The sequence below is a fragment of the Sciurus vulgaris genome (genome assembly GCF_902686455.1).
Source record: "Sciurus vulgaris genome assembly, chromosome: 13".
Taxonomy (NCBI): domain Eukaryota; kingdom Metazoa; phylum Chordata; class Mammalia; order Rodentia; family Sciuridae; genus Sciurus; species Sciurus vulgaris.
Window position 1 is genome coordinate 58,025,504 of NC_136474.1, and position 19,986 is coordinate 58,045,489.

Genomic DNA, 19,986 nt, shown 5'->3' on the forward strand with positions numbered 1-19,986 from the left:
GCAGTGACAAAAACCTGACTTAACACACCCCATTATACTGGTTATTTTATTGATATTTTATAATTATGGGATATAATTAGATGCTAATTTATGATTTTTAAGACTAGTTTCTACTTTGACAAGTGAAAACTTACGTTTTGGTCTATTTTGCTTTGCATTCTTTTGATTCCTGGTTCTGGTGAATATTATTAGTGTTTTAATTTATGGTCTTAATTGGTAATCACTTCTAATGCTTCTTTAATGATATTAGCTACTGCTTACTGAGCACTTTTCTGACTTTCATAGTATGATAGTTTATATCTGTTGGAATCTTCTGAATAACTCAATTGTAAATATTTTTACTGTTTTATGGATGAGGAAACTGATTTTAGAGGGGAAAAATGACTTGTTCAGTGCTACATAGTTAGGGAACTCAGATTCTATCATCTTTTATTGCACTATTCCCTCGCTTTTATTGGTATAAATGAGGAATATTGATACATTTGTAAGTATAGGGGATTGGATTAAATGCATACTTACTTTGGATCCCAAATATAGGCACCTGTGTGCCAGACACAGAGCCAGGAAAAGAGCCTGTGATTTGTCTGGCTTTCTTAAAAGCAAAATGATCAAATGTGGTAATTATTGGAGTCAGAGGAGAAGAAGTAAAAATTTTAGTTAGTTTTGTTCCACTTAGAATGTTAGCTGTGGATGTTTAATGCTGAAGTGTTCTTAAATATTTCTTAAGCTGTGTTTCTTTGTATATTGTGGGAAATTTTTTATATTTCCTGACCACATAAGTTTGGGTAACAGTTATGTTTTTCCTTAGCAGAGGAAATAGAATTTTTTCCTACAACCTCCCTAATCCATCTATACATTCTTTTTTTTGGTGGTGCTGGGGATCAAACCCACTTCCTCATTTATGCTAGGCAAGTGTCCTACCACTGTACTCCCTACTTCCAACCCTGTGCAGTTATGTGTAGTAGACCTGATAGTATTTTGTGGGAACATCTTGATATATATTAGTTTGAGACAAAAGCTGATGTGATCCAGCCTTTCATTTTGTAAGGGGAGAAAAATAGAGATTCAGTATAGGTGTGCTGCTTCACACAGCTACTAAATGGCCGAGCCAGGATAAGATTCAGTTCTTCCTTTGTACCATGCTTTCTCTGATTTTGTTATATAGTAATATTTATTTTCTTCATACAATCTATTAAAAAGTTATAAAGTAGACCTGTTTGTAACTTTTATGTTCCCATCTAATCCAGTTATTAGTCTTATTCTCTGAGAAATAACATATATAGTTCTTAAAATTCTGAAGTGCATATGAATAGCCTAATGTACTTAGCAGAAATATTTGTCCATAGTCCTTTTTTTGTTTAATCATAGAAGTGAAAAGAGTACTTTTTTTTTCTGTAATTAACATGTCACAAATGTCTGATTTAGTTTCTGTAGAAAATGTTTCCTGACTGCAATGAGAGAAAGTGGAATACATTGTCCCCTATGTCGTGGAAATGTGACTAGAAGAGAAAGAGCGTGTCCAGAACGGGCCTTAGATCTTGAAAATATCATGAGGAAGTTTTCGGGTAGCTGTAGATGCTGTGCAAAACAGGTAGAGTAAATACTCTATAAAGGTTAAAAATTCTACTCTGAAATTTTTGTTTGGACACTCTTGGTGGTTGCTTGCACTGTTTTAAAGAGAAAGATGTTTTTTAGCTTGGGAGTTGGGTAGAAAGAGCAAAAAAGTTGTGGCTATAGATTTTATTAGATTATAAGTTTATTGAGAACAAAGACTGAACGATAAAAATCTCTGAATTGGCCATATTTTTTTAGCATGGTATCTCCCACCAAGTAATTGCTCATTAATTACTTGCAAAATTAATTGAGCACTTAGTTCATTTATACCCCATTCTGGTGGATTTAAATAGTTTTTCTGACAATAGCCTCAGTATTGCAGCTTTGCACATAGATGCGTTAATAGTTTAGCCCAATTGATTTCTGTAGTGAAGGAATACTCTAAGGGCATGCTTTATATCTGCTTTATATATGTATTTATCTAAGAAATTACAAAGTAGTTGGCAGAAGACTTTGGTTGATTTTTAAGGAACAGGTAGGAAAATCAGGTGTTGATATATAATTGGCATTCTCTTATCTGGATTGTATTGTTCTATTATTTGGAGAAGGTGTGAAATGATGAGGCGTGACTAGACTTTTAGTAGATTTATGTGTCTATGGATTTATTGTAGACAGTTTTTTCTGAAAACTATAATTAAGTCAGTGAACAAAACCAGTTGCCATTTTATGCATTCACACAAGTTAGATCTGCTTTTCCATGTCTTTAAGGAAGGTGTTTAACTGACAGAGCAATGGAGTGAAGCTGGAAAACGTACCTGAGAGATTCTCACTTTACTCCTCAGTGAGAGACTGAAAAATGTTCCAAATATTAACTTGGGAACTTAATTTTTTAAAAATGCTCTCTAACTGCTATACAAGTAGTTGAAGAAATGCCCAATAAAATGAGCCAATCTTAGTATTTTTTACTTTTTTCAATATTATTAGTGTTATCCTTTCAAATATAAAATTATTTGTTGATATTTTTTGCTGTGATTTTATAGAAAGTGAACTCTTCTCCAAGGTCAGCATCCAATAGAAATGTATTCCCTATTTGAAACTTCTGCTTAAGAATTAAGTAATTGTTTCTTAAAAACACTCTTATTTAAAAGAGTTTAATCTTGTTTAATTTCATCATCTTTTTTTTTATCTATTTTTCTCTTGTTGGCAGTGTCAAATCTTGTGAGTTTTTTAACTAAAATATTTTAATCTATTTACAGATTAAATTCTATCGCATGAGACATCATTATAAATCTTGTAAGAAGTATCAGGATGAATATGGTGTTTCTTCTATCATTCCAAACTTTCAGATATCTCAAGATTCAGTAGGGAATAGGTAAGCAGCCTTCATTCCTAAAAGTATAAATTTATAATTAAAATGGGAATTGTTTTGGGGGAACTGATTTTTTTTTAAATTTTGTATATATTTTAAAAGTAAATTCTAGCAACTATCAGAACATTTGCCTTCAAAATTTGTGATAAAAATGAAAAAGTTACTTTAAAAGTAAGTTTTGTTTTATTTAGTGGTATAAAGTATTAAAAAGAATTTTTATTTTTAAATTTTATACCAAGGATTGAACTCAGGGGCACTTTACCTCTGAGCTGTTTACCAGTTCTTTTTTACTTTGAGATAGAGTCTCACTAAGTGGCTGAAACTAATCTTAAACTGGTATCCTGCCTCAACTTCCAAAGTAGCTGGAGGCAATACTTTAAAATTAAAACTTTTTTTTTTTTTTTTTTTTTAACACTACTGACACAGTAATTGAAAACTTGGATCCAAGTTTATTTTGTTTTGATACCTGATTATGATGACTATTGTGACCGGAAGAGATACCTACCTATAAAAAATGTAGATTTCAGGGCTGGGGATATAGCTCAGTTGGTAGAGTATCTGCCTTGCAAGCACAAGGCCCTGGGTTCAATCCCCAGCACCACAAAAAAAAAAAAAAAAAAATGTAGATTTCAGCTGGGTGCGGTGGAATACGCCTATAATCCCAGGGGCTAAGTAGGCTGAGGCAGGAGGATTGAGAGTTTAAAGTCAGCCTCAGCAAAAAGTAAGGCATTAAATAAGCAAGTAGGTGAGAGACTCTGTTCTAAATAAAATACAAAATGGGACTGGGGATGTGGCTCAGTGGTTAAGCACCCCTGAATCCAATCCCTGGTACCAAAACAAATGTAGATTTCAAATGGAGGTATGCTCTATGTTCAAATTACTAAAATTTTAGTCCCTTTCACTAAATATCAAAAGGGCTTTTGTTGAAATTTTCATCTTCTGTGATAATAACTGTTCTTAAAAACCAACCAGAAATTGTTATGTTTTTAAAGGGCACATTCATTCAAACTCCATTGGAATGTATTTATTTAGAATATTTTTAACTGGTTAGGAAAACTTATTACCAAGTTGAATTTGAGTGTTTTTTAAAGAGAGGTAGTCTCCCTGTGTTGCCCACACTGGCCTCCAGCTCCTGGGTCCAAGCACTCCTTCTGCCTCAGCCTCCTGAGTTACTGGAACTACAAGCATGCCCCGCTTGAGATTTTTGAAAATTGGTGTCACATACTGCATTTGGTTACAAAAATCATATAACATCCCCTTAATAGTTTGAGTTTATTTTAAAGAGCGTTTTTTTAGCGTTCATGTTGTTAAAATGCCAGCTTTACCAAGACAGATTAATATCTGTCAAAAAGATGCAAAATAATCATTTGAAAGTCTTTTATTTAGGTATGTAATTCAGCAGGTGAAGTCTTGCATAGACTGTGTGGAGAGGTTGTTATCTTCACGGAAGGTGCCTTTTCACTGAGTACACATTGTTATATGTAGCTTTATTTTGAAAAATTATAAAAAAGACCATCTGTTCGGTAGGTGATATACTATTGCTTGTCTTATTATAAGAGAAAATTGAATAATGTTTTTTTAAAATTCAACAACCTTTAACTTTTAGGATTGAGATACACAGCATACCTCTTTAGGACTACTACCTGACTCTTTACTATTAAGATTTCTATTTTTAAAGGACCTTGCTTTTATAAAATTGACCAAATGGATGAAATTCTCTTTCACATAAGTGACAGTCCCCCTGTCATACCCACTCTTCCTTAAAGATTCCTCTGATATTTTATATGACACATGATTGGCAAGTGAAGAAGATAACAAGATGTATATAAATATTAGTGAAGTTTGGGAGTAAAATATAAGTGTAGTAAATGGTCAGGTATTTTCTTAAGCCTACTCCATTTTGGAGGCACAACCTTGAACCATATCCTAGCTACATGTGTTTAAAATCTTACTGGTAGAGGTAGAGAAATAGGATTTAAGGTAATTGCACAATTCTCTAATCTATACTTTTGTGACTGCATATTAATTTTAAAAGACATAAGAACCTAATAAGCAGAGCAGTTCTATCTTAATTTGTTTGAAAAGTAATTGCTATAATTATTGCATGTTCAGAACTATTTGAAATTTATACTTTAAAAAAAATTCAGACTGCTTGTCTTCATTAACATTTCAATAAATCCCTGATGTGCTTTAACTGAAGGTTTTAACTATTTTCCCCTGTGCTTATTAAGTAATAGGAGTGAAACGTCCACATCTGATAACACAGAAACTTACCAAGAGAGTACAAGGTAAACTTTTCTAAAATTTTGCTAATTTAGTAAATAGTATTCATCACTTTATCAAATAGTAGACTTGTAAATTAAATTTTTATTTAGTTAAATCATTAGCCATAGTGCTAGAAATTGGTAGTTTAGGAAAAAACTAATTTTTGCTTTTAAGAATTACATTAGATTCAGAAAGTTTAATTATTCTCTTTGACTGTGATCAGGTTTCTTCCATGCATGATTCAGATAGAGTTGTCAATGTTGAACTCTTCTTTGCTGACTTTGAGAGGTATTAAAACCTAATAATACTTGATCCTCAAATTGTTTTGAAGTACTTTATTCTGGTGATCAGTGTGTTTTTTGCTTTATAAATTTTATATGTTCAGTTCCTAGGACCTGGATTATATTAAAGATGTAATTTATTATTAGTAGTAGTAGTATTTGTACTGAGGATTTAATCCCGGGTGCTTTACCACTGAACTATATCCCCAGTTGTTGTTGTTTTTATTATATTGGGGATTGAACCCAGAGGTTCTTTACCACTGAGCCACAGCCTACTCTTTTCTCATTTTTTATTTTGAAACTGGGTCTTTTCTAAGTTGCTCAGGCCTTACTAAGTTGCTGAGGCTGGCCTCAAGGGTTGAGATTCTACTGCCTCAGCCTCCTGAGTTTCTGGGATTACAGGCATGGGCTTTTATGTCAGCAAAAGATAGATGTAATTTTGGTGGAAGACTTAGAAGTTTTAAATTTCAGCACCAGACACTGGTGCATGCTTATAATCCCAGTGACTCGGGAGGCTGAGGAGGATCACAAGTTTAAGGTCAGACTCTGCAGCTTAGTAAGGCCCTAAAAATAATAAAGTATAGAAATGTAACTTGGAGGTAAAGTGCCTGGGTTCAATCCCCAGTACACAGGAAAAAAATTTTTTTTTAAATTATTAGATATGAGATTTCCAAATTGTGGGGCACTATAGAATATTTAAAAATTTCAAGGGACACACAGTGACATCCATAGCTTCACATTAGTGAGTGAAAATAATTAAGTTTGGACTTAACTTCTTAAAAACAACTAGGTCTTTGTTTTTGTTTTGATATAGGCAGACTCCATGAAAAATATTTAACAGTAGCATTATAAACAGATTGTTTGAGAAGTTCTGTTATAAATCATTTGTTGAAAACATTTTGAAAATGTGAGAATCTTTCAGTAGTCTAATGATTATAACTTTAAAAACAAGCTCACCTTGGTCCAAATATTGGAGAGCTCATTTTTTAATATTATTTTGAATTAAATATGCTTCATTTACAATTGTTTTCTAGTTCTGGGCATCCCACCTTTAAGTGTCCCTTGTGTCAAGAGTCAAATTTTACCAGACAGCGTTTACTTGATCACTGTAACAGTAACCACCTATTTCAGATAGTTCCTGTGGTAAGTACATGTATAAGACAGTCTTCTGCTTAAAGCATGCTGTCCCATTTATTTTACTTTATATATGCAAAAGGGAAGGCCATTGATATAAATTTGGATAGAGCATTATCAGTAAGTATATTTTGGTCAATAATGATTGATAACCATGAGCCAAAATGAGATATTTAGAAATCCAAGGCAGATGCTTACTATGAGATAGCATAGTAGGACAGCTTGGAGAAGAGTAATGAATGAGGTGAACAGGAAACTCGACAGTGGTAGAACCTTAGTCTGTTGGGTCCTTTCAGTTTTTTTCATCTGTATTCCAGCAGGTATTTTTAATTCTACCTTTGCAGAATCTAATGTATGAATGCATGAAGCAGGGAAGGAAAAGAACCATACTTTCTTTTAGTTTTATATTGAATTAACAATTTCTGTTCATTTCTGCTTAATATTCAATTATTGTAAACTTTGACCAGAGTTCAGTCACTTGTTTCTTTTTATATTATTTAGTATATCATCCATTCACTTTTTTTTTTTTTTTTTATCTTTTTTGGGGTGAGGGTGATTTTTTGTTGCTGTTGTTGGAACTGGGGGTCAAACCCAGGACTTTGCAAATATGAGGTAAATACTTTGCCATTGAGGTACATCCCAGCCCTTATCCATTCACTTTTTTCTTTTCAATTGTTTTTTTCAGTTGTAGATGGACACAATACCTTTATTTTATTTAATTTTATGTGGTGCTGAGGATTGAATCCACTGCCTCACGCATGCGAGACAAGCACTCTACCACTTAGCCAAAACCCCAGCCCTTCGTTCAACTTTTAAAGATGTACTTCATTAAAAATTTAAGATTACAATTTAAACTTCAGAATTTACATAATTTTCATTTTACATAAAAATGAAATGAAGCTAAAACTATATCATGGTTTTTGTGTATCTCAAATGAGATTTTATACTATAAAGGCAATTAATAACCCTCATTGCTATTGGTGTTATTATAGACTCATTGTGTTTGTATTAAAACAATTGTGTGATTGGAGATAAATGATAGAATATATAAAGATCTCTTATTAGTGCATTTTTTAAAAGTAATTTGATTGGGAAATGATCTAGTTATGAAATTTGACCTTTAGAAATGTTTTTCATCAAGGGCTAGGAATGTAACTTGGTGTGGTAGAAGGCTTTCCTAGCAGGCTTGAGGTCTTGGGTTGGATCCCCAGCACCATTAAAATAAAAGAAAGTATTTTCATGTATAGTCATTACCTCAGATACTTCAGATTTGGTTTCAAACCACTGCAGTAAAGCAAATATTGCAATAAAGCAAGTCACACAAAATATTTGATTTCCCAGTGTATATAAAAGTTTGTTTACACTATACTGTAGTTTATTATGTGTGTACTTACTGTGTCAAAATTTAAAAAAAAGCAATGTGCATAGCTTAGTTAAATACTTTATTGCAAAAGTGTTAGCAGATATTTGAGTTTTGGAAAAATGGTGCCAATAAAAGTTGCTTAAACCTTCCATTTTTAAAAAGTGTAATCTCTTCAAAATGTAATTAAGTAATATAAGACTGATTTTTTCAGTAACATATGCCTGTGTCATTTTAATATATTCTCAATAATTATGTAAAGTTAGATTGTTTTCATTTTTTATTTAAAACAATCTTTTTTTCATAGACATGTCCTATTTGTGTGTCTCTTCCTTGGGGAGATCCTAGCCAGATTACTAGAAATTTTGTTAGTCATCTAAATCAAAGACATCAGTTTGATTATGGAGAATTTGTGGTAAGTAAATTCTTTAAGAAAGTTTACCATTTAAATATTCAAGTTAAATTATTTTTTTCAATCTAGACGAGGTTTTTTTTTGTTTTTTGTTTTTTGTACTGTGGATTGAATACAGGACAATCTACCACTAAAGTATATTTCCAACCCTTTTTATTTTTTGTTTTGAGATGATTTTGTTAAGTTGCCAAGGTTGGTCTCAAACTTGAGATTATCCTGTGTTGCAGGGATTGCAGACATGCACCTCTATGCCTGGCTAGACTTGACTTTTGAGGCAATCTATTATACCATACTGGTTAGATATACAGCAAGTTATTTTATTTTTGGAAATAATATTGGTAAACTTCAGAGATGTGGTAAAAACTAAATTGACTATTTTAGTGAATTAATGGGAGAGCAAACCCCCCAGACCTACAAAATTCTGATTTATATAAAAACTCTGTGTGGAATTAAGGGAAAATTGTATTACTTGAGTTAAAATTGATACAACATATGGAAGATATATTTCTCATATACTATAAATAGTAAAAATTTATTTCTTTGAGCAAATGTATCACTTATGATTGTCAGTTACAATTAAGCATAATTTTGATTAATGATTGGAACTATAAATTTTATTGTTTGCTGGCCTTATTAGTCCTAAATAATTACAGCAAAACTTAATTAAAGTATTTAGATCTTTTAATCTTTTATCTATTTGTTTTTTCATACTGGAAATTGAACTCAGGGGTGCACTTTACTACTGAGGTACATGCCCAGCCCTTTTTATATTTCGTTTTTATTTTGAGAGAGTATCTTGCTAAGTTGCCCAACTTAGCCTCAAGCTCTTGTGATCCTCCCACTTCAGCCTCCTCAGTTGCTGGAATTGTAGATGTCACACCCATCTTAATCTTATATTTTAAAGTATACTATGTGTTGTACATAAAGTTGTCCTGAATGTAATGTACATCAGGATCAGAAATATACTAGATAAAATGTGGAGTAGTTGAGTATTTTCTTATTGACAGCTTAATTTTGTGTGTGTGTGTGTGTGTGTGTGTGTGTGTGTGTGTGTTTTAGAATCTTCAACTAGATGAAGAAACCCAATATCAAACTGCCGTTGAAGAATCTTTTCAAGTAAACATCTGAAGCCTGTAGACATCTCTGCATCTTTGTACCTGCAAGTGCCATCTTTAAGGGGAAAACTACATGAAGTCACCGTTTCAGCAACTTGATGTGTATATTAATAAAAGTAATTCAGTCTATTGTTTTAAATTTTTTAATTGAAAAATAAAGGTTGGGCCACCCAAAAACTTTATCCTCTTGACAAGTTAAAAAATGACAGTTATGACATTACTTTAAAAGGATAAAAAGGATTGTATTTCACTAAGGTAGTAGTGAAAAGGGAATCCCTGTTTTACTTTTATCTTTTTTTATATTACATATTTTTGAATTTTTCATTATTATTATGTTGCTTTTGAAATTTGGTGCAGTTTCTCCTATTTATTGTACACAGGTATCACACAGTAGCAAATTCTGAAAGACGTGATTGATATAAACTTAACAAATCTGAGCCAGTTGTCAGAGTTGCAGAATGAAAACTTGAAGTGCTAAATGGAAGAATCCAAAGGAAATTTTTTAAACACAGATTATAGCTGAAGTATTCAACTATAAGAAAATTGTATTTATATAACATTTAGTATTTTTGAAGACTAATGAGATTTCTTTAATAATTTTAACTCTTTAAAAAGTAAAAGTTCATTGTAAAAACATTTCCTTTTTGCTATTAGAAGGAAATATCAAGAGAAAAATTTATTTCTTTTGGGTAGTTGGTAATTCAATCTTGTTTGTTTGACTAATTTGTGAGCTGAAGTACTAAGCTGAATAACAGTGGTTTTGCCACAGAATTTTCAATAGCCAGTGTTTCTCATTAGCTAAGATGAAACTTAGTAAAAACTTTCAGTTGGTGATATTATATTCTACAGATATACTTAAATGAGAAATTTAAAGAAATTCAAAGCTAAAGATATATATGTACATACACTTTTGTGTATATATACATAATATACATATACATATATATCTTTGCATGCAGTTTGTCAGGCTATACATAATTTTTATTAAGGATTTAAAAATGAACAAACAATATAGGATTGAATTATCTGATTTGATTAAAATTTTGTATATCACCAAATTTTTTAAAAGCAGTCAAATGCTAAGTGGTATAAGTTGGTTGCTATTACACCTTAAAAATTGAGTTTACACACAATTACCTGTTGTTATGGTGCTCATTTGTTATTCTCAAAAATAATGCGTGGCTATGATGTAGTGAAAACAGATTTTACCAGCCACAGTTTCACTACTTTGTAGTCAAAACTAAGTTTGTTCTTAATATTCTGTAATGGGAATCATAAAGTATTTTATAGAAGGGCCAAATCACAGAAAAAAAAGGATAAAGTTAATTCACTGACATTCCATACTAATATATACAATGTTTATGCTTTCTTTAAAATTACTAAAAGATCAAAATCTCAGTAGTTTGCTGCTAATATATACATATATTGTATAAAAAGGTATATTTTGGTTTTCTTAAAACCCTTGTTGACTTTTCTACAGTGAACATTTTTTTAAACTTGATTTAATAAAAATGTTAATTTTGGAAGTGAAGTTTTGTAAAAACCTTTTTCAGTCAAACAGCAATGACTTTATTTATAGATAGTAATAACAATCATACAAAAAGCCATACATCTTAATGCCTTTGTTCTGTTATTCTAAGAGTGATGTTTACTGTATGCTTTAACATTTTCTCTGCAGTTAACATGAGTATAATTTTAAGAACAACCTTATGAGTTCTTTTTAGAAAGGTACTTCGACCATAGTTTTTTTTTTTTTTTTTCCAGTTTAAAGCAATAACTTTAGTAGTAGTTTCTTTCAAAGTTTAATATGTCTGATATGTCAATCTAAACCATTCTGAAATTTGCAAACTTCTTTAAAGGAAAGTTGTAGAGGTCATCTTGATAAATTGTGTTTTGAAGTTTTGTGAATGAGTTAAATATTAATAGTCTTGTGTGTTTTACATATAAGATTTTTCATAAGGAAAATATTTACTTTGGTATTTGCTTTTCTCTGGGAACTCAAGTGTTGGAAATAATTGTTTAAAATCTCCCCTCCTTTGTCAGTGGGTTGAAAATAGGGATAAACCTGTACACATTTAATTCATGGAAATTAGGTTCATGGGGAAAAGTTCTTATTTTAAATATTTGTCAGGATAAAGGAGGGAAACTGTATTAATACTGATACCTAAATTTCACGATACCACTTAGGAAAGCCTTTTCTCTCAGCATATTACAGTTTATGTTGTTTGTTTAAACAGAGTCTTATTTGAGATGTATTGCTTTATTTTTCAATTAAAAGTGGTTTTCTCCTACTTGTGTGTCTAATTAAAATTTTGTCCAGAGGCAAATATAACATTTAACTCAACTCACTCTGAAAGATATATAGATGATAACCCATTTTGTACTAAAAAAAAAAGTGAATAGGCAGAAGTTACCACATGCTCATACTGTTGAATTTAACCTTGTAAAGCTGTTTTATGAAGTCTCCATCTAACAAGATTCTTTCAAGTCCTGATAGAAAGCTAGTTAACTGGTTAATAAATACCTTTATGTAGACAAATTACCCTGAAGATATGAGGGCTGTAAGAATCTATTGCAAATATAATGTCATATGCCTATTGGGCTGCTTGGTAAGTATTACCTTCAGTGAACTATAACTTCTATGGAAACCCGTTAAGTCTACTACTCAATCCTTTTTAGAATGGGGTGCTATTTTAGCCTGTGTAGAAATGGTGTGACCCAGAAAATGTCTGTGTGTGAAATTCATAATAGAAATAAAGCATGCACTCCATACCACCTAGTGTGTACAATATAGTTTTTACAAATTCTGTAATACAGTTGCAGAACATGAAGCATATTAAGAGATTTTATTAAGACGATTATGTGATTCTAAAGGAGGGTTATGGGAACTGGGGAAAACCATGTTATAGTCCAGATACCCTTACCCCAACAGCAAGTTAAATCTTTGGGATCAAAGAAGATAGACATTATATTCTGTCCCACTGGTGAAATTAGGAAGATACATGGCTGTATTTTTTTTTTAATGCTGTATTTGTGTATTTCATTAGCTTGCATTAGATTATGCAATTTTCTTGATAATTTTTTTCTTCTTTGGTGTCAGGAATTGAATCCAGGGCCTTCTGCATACGAAGCATGTATTCTTATCACAGAGCTGTATCACCAACTCCTGTATAACAGGATTTCTTCCCATCACCCTGGTACTGGGGATTAGACTCAGGGGTGTTCTACACCAAGCTACCCCTAATTTAATCGCTTTATTTTATTTTGAGACAGATTCTTGCTAAATTGAGTAGGCTGGCCTTGAACTTGTGATTCTCCTGCCTCAAGTTCCCAAATTGCTAGGATTACAGGTATATACCAGTGGTATATACTGCCATGCCTGGCTCTAACAGCATTTTTTTTTTTTTTTTTTTTTTTTCCCTTTGTACTGGGGATTGAACCCAGGAGGGGCTTTACAACTGAGCTGTATTCCCAGCCCTTTTTATTTTTTGAGACAAGATCTCACTAAGTTGCTTAGGACTGGCTTTGAATTTGTGAAGTTCCTTGCCTTAGCCCTTCGGAATTACTGGATTACAGGTGTGTGCCACTACACCCAGTTTATAACAGGAATTCTTAAGAGTCTGATATTGAAATGTCTTGTGCAGAATTTAAGATGATCAGGGCAAGGGAGTGAGTGTGGAGTACAGGACACTTGTTAGAAGAGAGCTATTCGGTGGAGGATATGGAGAGGAAAAACAGGATGTGAAGGATACTGAAAGTGTAAAGTGAACAGTAACCTGAGTCATCACTCAAGAAAAATCACTACTGGAATCCCTTAAATCCCCTTCTTCGTATTTCTAGTCACTGATTCCACCATCACTACATAACCTGTAAATACCACAAATGGTTTTGCCACCTTTTATGTAAGTAGAAGCACAAAGTATTTTTAATCTAGCTACTTTTTGCTCAAGATTGTTTTTTGAGATTTTTCTGTCAGTTTTATCTTCCTTATAGCTGCCAGCAGTAACTTTTGTCCAGAATAGAAAAAGTCTATCTAAAGTTAAGTTTTAATATTTGTGAAAATTTTATTCCATCATCATGTTGACTGGTTGCCAAGTGTAGGTTAAAAATGTCTAGTCTTCCCCTTACAATCTCAGGAAACAAGAGTCTAACAAGTGACCTAAAACTGCTCTGACCTGAGCTTTTCCATAAGCTATGTTGTGGATATTTTCAAGGCATTTGATAGGGATGGGATTTATTCATTTCTTTGCATTGCTGGAGATTGCATGCAGGCCCTTGTACAAGCTAAGCTTGTGTTCTGCCTAGTGCTATGGGATTTTAATAAGTGTATAAGGACTAAATTTCTTAGGAATAGAGTCCAAAGCTAACAGAAACTAAAGGGACTGCAGTAGATAAAAAATGAAAGGATCTTTGTTGGGAGATTAGGCGGTGAGAACACAAAGCCTAATTTCTTGGGCCAGGCTGGGTTTTGCTGATTCTGCTGGTGGATATTTGGGTGGTTTTGGACAACTTACTGTTTTCCTCTCTGTTTTCTGAGGGCTGGATAATGTACAGAGAGCCTGCTACTTTATACCAACTGTATTTTTCTGTTTCCAAATAAAATTGATATACCACAGTCATTTTTTAAATGTTTTTGAAGTAGTTTTAGGTTCACTTAGAGTTCTCAAACTTTTTGGTCTCAGGAACCCTTTATACACTTAGAAATCATTGAGAACCTCATAGAGATTTTTTTTGTGTGTGGGTATATTTATTGTATTAAAATGAATTTTTTTTTATTTCAAATAATCCCTTGCATTATCATTAGTGTTTTAGTTCTTATTTTTTTTTTTATTTTTTTCTTTCTTCAGAGCCTGGGATTCAACACACATCAATGAATCTTTTACCTATGCATGATTTTGTAACTCTGTAATGGTCTATCAAAATAGTGCACTTAATTATGTACATTTTCCAAATATTAACACTTTTTTATACTATATCACCAGTGATATAGTATAAAAATTGAGGAGCTGGAAAACTTAGAGCTTTTCAAAAATTCTGATTTTTCCTTAAAACTTCAAACTCAAACTTTATCATTGGTTAAAAAATGGTGGTTTCCTTGATACAACAGGCTCATTTCTTCTAAATCCCCAACTCTAAACAATTTAGCATAGTTGTCAGTAACTCTTTAAAGAAAAATGACCATGCCATGAAAAAAAGCTGATCGAACTCACAACTCAGAACAGTTGCATAAGTATACTTCCTTGAGACAGACATTGCACAGAGAAGGAATCATGCTTTGTTGTACATCCCATTTTGTTGTACAGGATATTAGCAAGATCTACTTAAGGGTCAAATCTTGATATAAAGACAGCATTGTTTCATCAAGGGCATTTTTGAGTATAGATGCTTTTGTACATGTCGGTGAGGACTGTGATAGTAAATTTGATGCCTCTGACTTGATCCATTCAGCAGTGTAATTTTTTTATTGGTACATAATAATTACACATAATGGATTCATTGTGCTGTATTTGTATGTGCACATAATTTGAAATATTTTATTTCCAAGTATAGTACCTCCTCTTGCCCTCCCCCCATTCCTCCCCCGAATTCTTTACTGTACTGGTCTCCCTTTCATGAGATCCTCCTCACTTTCCCTCTTCTTTCTTTGTAGTTTCCACATACGAGAGAAAATACACAAACCTTGACTTTCTAAATCTAACTTATTTTGCTTAATATGATGATGTCCTATTATATTCATTTTCCTGCAAATGACAGTTTCATTCTTAGTAACTGAATAAAACTCCATGGTGTATATATATTTCATTTTCTTTATCCATTCATCTGTTGACAGATACCTCGGCTAGTTCCATAACTTAGTTATTGTGAGTTGAGCTACTAAATCTTTTGGGTAAATACCAACAAGTTGATACAGTATAAGTTATAGCTGGTATAGTGGTTTCATTCCTAGTTTGTTTGTTTGTTTGTTTTACTTTGTAGATAGACACCACAATACCTTTATTTTGTTTATTCTTATGTGATGCTGAGGATCAAACCCAGTGCCTCATATGTGCTAGGCAAGTGCTCGTCCACTGAGCTACAACCCCAACCCCTCATTCCTAGTCTTTTGGGGAAACTCCATATTGACTTCTGTAGTAATTATACTAATTTACATTACCACCAACAGTGTATAACGGTTTATTTTTCCCTGTATTCTCACCTGAATTTATTGTTGCTTTATATTTTTAATGATTGGCATTTTCACTGGAATGAGATGAAATCTCAGGGTAGTTTTTGATTTGCATTTCCATATTGCTAAAGATGTTGAATATTTTTTCATGTATTTGTTGACCATTTGTATTATTTTGAGAAATGTCCATTTAGTTCATTTTGCCAATTTATTGATTGGGTTATGACTATTTTTGGTGGTAAGTTTTTTTTAGTTCTTTATATATTTTGGATATTAATCCTCTTGAAAGAGTAGCTGGCCAAAGAGGAGTTTCTCTCCTCCTGTAGGCTGTCTACACTTGATTCCTTTGCTGTGCAGAAACTTTTTAATTTAATGCCATCTCATTTCCTTGGTTTAGGAGTACTATTGAGGAAGTCATTGCCTGCCCCTATATGCTGGAGGGTGATCCTATGTTTTCTTCAAGCAGTGGCAAAGTTTCTGTTTTAATTTCTAGCATCATTTTGAGTTGACTCTTGTGCAAGGTGAGAGATAGGAATCTAGTTTCATTCCTCTACATATGGATATCCATTTTTTTCCAGTACCATTTGTTTAAAAGCCCTTCTTTTCTCCAATGTATTTATTTGGTGCTTTTGGCAAGAATCAGATGACTATATCAAGAATCATGGGTTTGTCTCTGTGTCTTCCATTGGTCTGTATGGCTATTTATGCTAGTACCATGATGCTTTAATAAAATTTGTGTAATAATTTGTGGCATAGTTTGTGATAATTTGTGACACATTAAATGTCTTTTTTTCTTCAGAATTGCTTTGGCTATTCTAGGTCTTTTATTCTCTTTTATTCTTCTATATGAATTTTAGGACTTTTTTTTTTTTTTTTTTTTTTCTTTTTCTTTTTGTACCAGGGATTGAACCCAGGAGCATTTAACCATTGAGCCACATCCTCAGCCCTTTTTTGTATTTTATTTAGAGACAGGGCCTTCTTGCCAAGTTGCTTGGTGCCTTGCTAAGTTAGTTGCTGAGGCTGGCTTTGAAATCATGGTCCTCCTTCACTTCCTGAGCCAGGGGATTACAGGCATGCATCACGATGCCTAGCAGCACTTTTTTGGCTAGTTTTTTGAAGAATGTCATTGGTATTTTGATGGGGATTACATTGAATCTGTAAACATCTTTTGGTAATATGGCCATTTAAATTATTAATTCTGCCTACCCATGAACATGAAAGGCATTTCCATCTTCTGATGTCTTCCTCTATTTCTTTTTTTAGTGTTCTATAATTTTCATTGTAGAAGTCTTTCACCTTTGGTTAGATTTATTCCTAGGTTTTGTTTGTTCATTTTATTTGTTTTAAGGCTATTGTGAATTGGATTGTCTTACTGATTTACTTCTTAATGATTTTATTATTGGTGTATAGAAAAACTGTTGATTTTAGTATGTTCATTTTGTACCCTGCTACTTTGCTCAGTTTATCAGCTCTGAAGTTTTCTGGTGGAGCTTTTAGGATATTCTAAGTATAGAATCATATCATAAGCAGTGATAATCTCACTTCTATTTTTATCCCTTTAATTTTCTTCTTTTGTCTAGTTGCTCTGTCTGAAATTTCAAGTACTTTATTGGGAAGGAGTACTAAGAGCGGACATCTTTGTCTTTTTCCTGAGTTTAGAGGAAATACTTTCAGTTTTTCCCTATTCAGTATGATGTTGGCTTTGGGTTTGTTGTATATGGCCTTTATGATGTTGAGGTAAAGTTCCTTTTTAGTTTCTTCAGTGTTATTATCATGAATGGGTGCTGAATTTTGTCAAAGGCTTTTTCTGCTTATATTGAGATGATGTGATTTTGTCCTTGGTTGTATTTATGTGATGTATTACATTAATTTGTGTATTATGAACCATCCTTGTATTCCTTGAATGAAGCTATCTTGATCGTAGTAATATGTTATTATATTCTATTTGCTAAGATTTTATTAATGATTTTTGCCTCTATGTTCATCAAAGATATTTGTCTATAGTTTTCTTTCCTTGATACAAGCTGTTTTTGGTATCAGTGTGATACTAGGTTCATGGAAGGAATTGGAAGTGTTCCCTGTATGTTTCATGGAATATTTTGAGGAGTATTGGCATTTAGTTCTTCTATAAAGGTCTGGTAGAATTCAGCTGCAAATCCATCATGTCCTAGGTTTTTCTTTGTTGGAAGACTTTATTACTGCTTCAAACTGATTGCTTGTTATTGGCTTAAGTTTTCTGTATCTTCTTGGTTTGATTTTAGAAATCAAACCTTTTATATGTGTTTAGAAATTTATCCATTTTTCCTAGATTTTCCAATTTATTAGAATATAAATTTTCAAAATAGTCCCTAGTGCTCATCTGATTTCAGTGATGTTTGTTGTGATATCTCCCTTTTGTCTCTTTTTATTAATTTGCCTTTTCTCTCTCTTTTGGTTAGTTTGGCTAAGGGTTTTATCAATCTTGTTTAATCTTTCAGAGAACCAAATCTTTGTTCAATTGATCCTTTGTATTTTTTATACTCTATTTTGTTAATTTTGGCTCTGATCTTTATTATTTCCTTTCTTCTATTTTGGAATTGGTTTATTTTTCTAGAGCTTCAGAGTCCATCAATTAGGTTATTTTGGGATCTTTCTTAATTTTCTTTTTCTTTTTTATTATTATTATTATTTTTTGTACCAGGGATTAAACTGAGGGGCCCCTCAACCACTGAGCCATATCCCCAGCCCTTTTAAAATATTTTATTTTGAAACAGGGTCTCACTAAGTTGCTTAAGGCTGATTTTATTATGTAGGCACTCATAGCTATAAACTTCCCTTTCAGAACTGCCTTTGTAGGTGTTTCAGAGATTGCTATCTTGCCTCGGTATTCTTATTTAATTCTAAGAATGTTTAAATTTATCCCTTGATTATTTCAATGACACCATTCAAAAATATATTGTTCAATATCCATGAGTTTAAATAATTTCCTAGTTTTTGTTGCTTTTGATTTCTAATTTTGTTCCATTGTGATCTGATAAGATGCAAGGGATTACATTTTTAAAAGGTTTTGTTCACTATGACTTGCTTTGTGGACTACACTGTGATCTATTTTGGAAAAAGTCCCCAAGCGGTTGAGAAGAAAGTGTATTCACCTGTCAGATGAAATATTCTGTAATATGTCTGTTAAGTCTGTTTAATTTATACCATGTTTTAAGTCTAAAATATCTTTGCTGATTTTATGTCTGGATTATCTGTGAGAGAGGTGTATGGAATCTTAGGGTAGTTTTGATTTGCATTTCTCTTATTACTAGAGATGTTGAACATTTTTTCATATATCTGTTGATTGCTTGTACATACATCTTCGTCTGTGAAGTGTCTGTTCATTTCCTTAGCCCATTTGTTGATTGGATTATTTGTATTCTTGGTGAAGAGTTTTTTGAGTTCTTTATAGATTCTGGAAATCAGTGCTCTATCTGAAGTATGAGTGGCAAAGATAGTCTCCCACTCTGTAGGCTCTCTCTTCACATTACTGATAGTTTCCTTTGCTGAGAGAAAGCTTTTTAGTTTGAATCTATCCCAGTTGTTGATTCTTTCTTTTATTTCTTGTGCTATGGGAGTCCTGTTAAGGAAGTCTGATCCTAAGCCAACAAGTTGAAGATTTGGACCTACTTTTTCTTCTATAAGATGCAGGGTCTCTGGTCTGATTCCGAGGTCCTTGATCCATTTTGAGTTGAGTTTTGTGCAGGATGAGAGATAGGGGTTTAGTTTCATTCTGTTGCATATGGATTTCCAGTTTTCCCAGAACCATTTGTTGAAGAGGCTATCTTTTCTCCATTGCATATTTTTGGCACCTTTGTCTAGTATGAGAAAATTGTATTTATTTGGGTTTGTGTCCATGTCCTCTATTCTGTACCATTGATCTATCTTTCTATTTTGGTACCAATACCATGCTGTTTTTGTTTCTATTGCTTTGTAGTATAGTTGAAGTTCTGGTATTACGATATCCCCTGCTTCACTCTTCCTGTTAAGGATTGCTTCAGCTATTCCGGGTTTCTTATTCTTCCAGATGAATTTCATGATTGCTTGCTCTATTTCTGTAAGGTGCATCATTGGGATTTTAATTGGAATTGTATTGAATCTGTATAGCACTTTTGGTAGTATGGCCATTTTGACAATATTAATTCTTCCTATCCAAGAACATGGGAGACCTTTCCATCTTCTAAGGTTTTCTTTAATTTCTTTCTTTAGTGTTCTGTAGTTCTCATTGTAGAGGACTTTCACCTCTTTTGTGAGATTGATTCCCAAGTATTTTTTTTTTCAAGGCTATTGTGAATGGGGTAGTTTTCCTAAC

At 32.6% G+C, this 19,986-nt stretch overlaps 2 protein-coding genes across 5 annotated transcripts in view; both read left to right on the plus strand.

The window, feature by feature from the left end:
* Positions 1 to 15,338, plus strand: part of RNF138 (ring finger protein 138) — a 35,713-nt gene extending 20,375 nt beyond the window's left edge. The window contains exons 3-8 of one of the 4 annotated variants that reach the window (XM_079109340.1): positions 1,426 to 1,591; positions 2,811 to 2,926; positions 5,155 to 5,211; positions 6,504 to 6,612; positions 8,271 to 8,378; positions 9,435 to 15,338. In XM_079109340.1, the coding sequence (XP_078965466.1) occupies positions 1,426 to 1,591; positions 2,811 to 2,926; positions 5,155 to 5,211; positions 6,504 to 6,612; positions 8,271 to 8,378; positions 9,435 to 9,503 (625 nt within the window). In that variant the 3' untranslated portion in view covers positions 9,504 to 15,338. The remainder of the gene's footprint in view (positions 1 to 1,425; positions 1,592 to 2,810; positions 2,927 to 5,154; positions 5,212 to 6,503; positions 6,613 to 8,270; positions 8,379 to 9,434) is intronic. The other 3 variants (XM_079109341.1, XM_079109342.1, XM_079109343.1) reach the window with 3 other exon arrangements.
* Positions 8,357 to 19,986, plus strand: part of MEP1B (meprin A subunit beta) — an 83,817-nt gene continuing 72,187 nt past the window's right edge. Inside the window, exon 1 of the mRNA XM_079109332.1 lies at positions 8,357 to 8,378. The gene's annotated coding sequence lies outside the window, so the exon portion shown is untranslated. The remainder of the gene's footprint in view (positions 8,379 to 19,986) is intronic.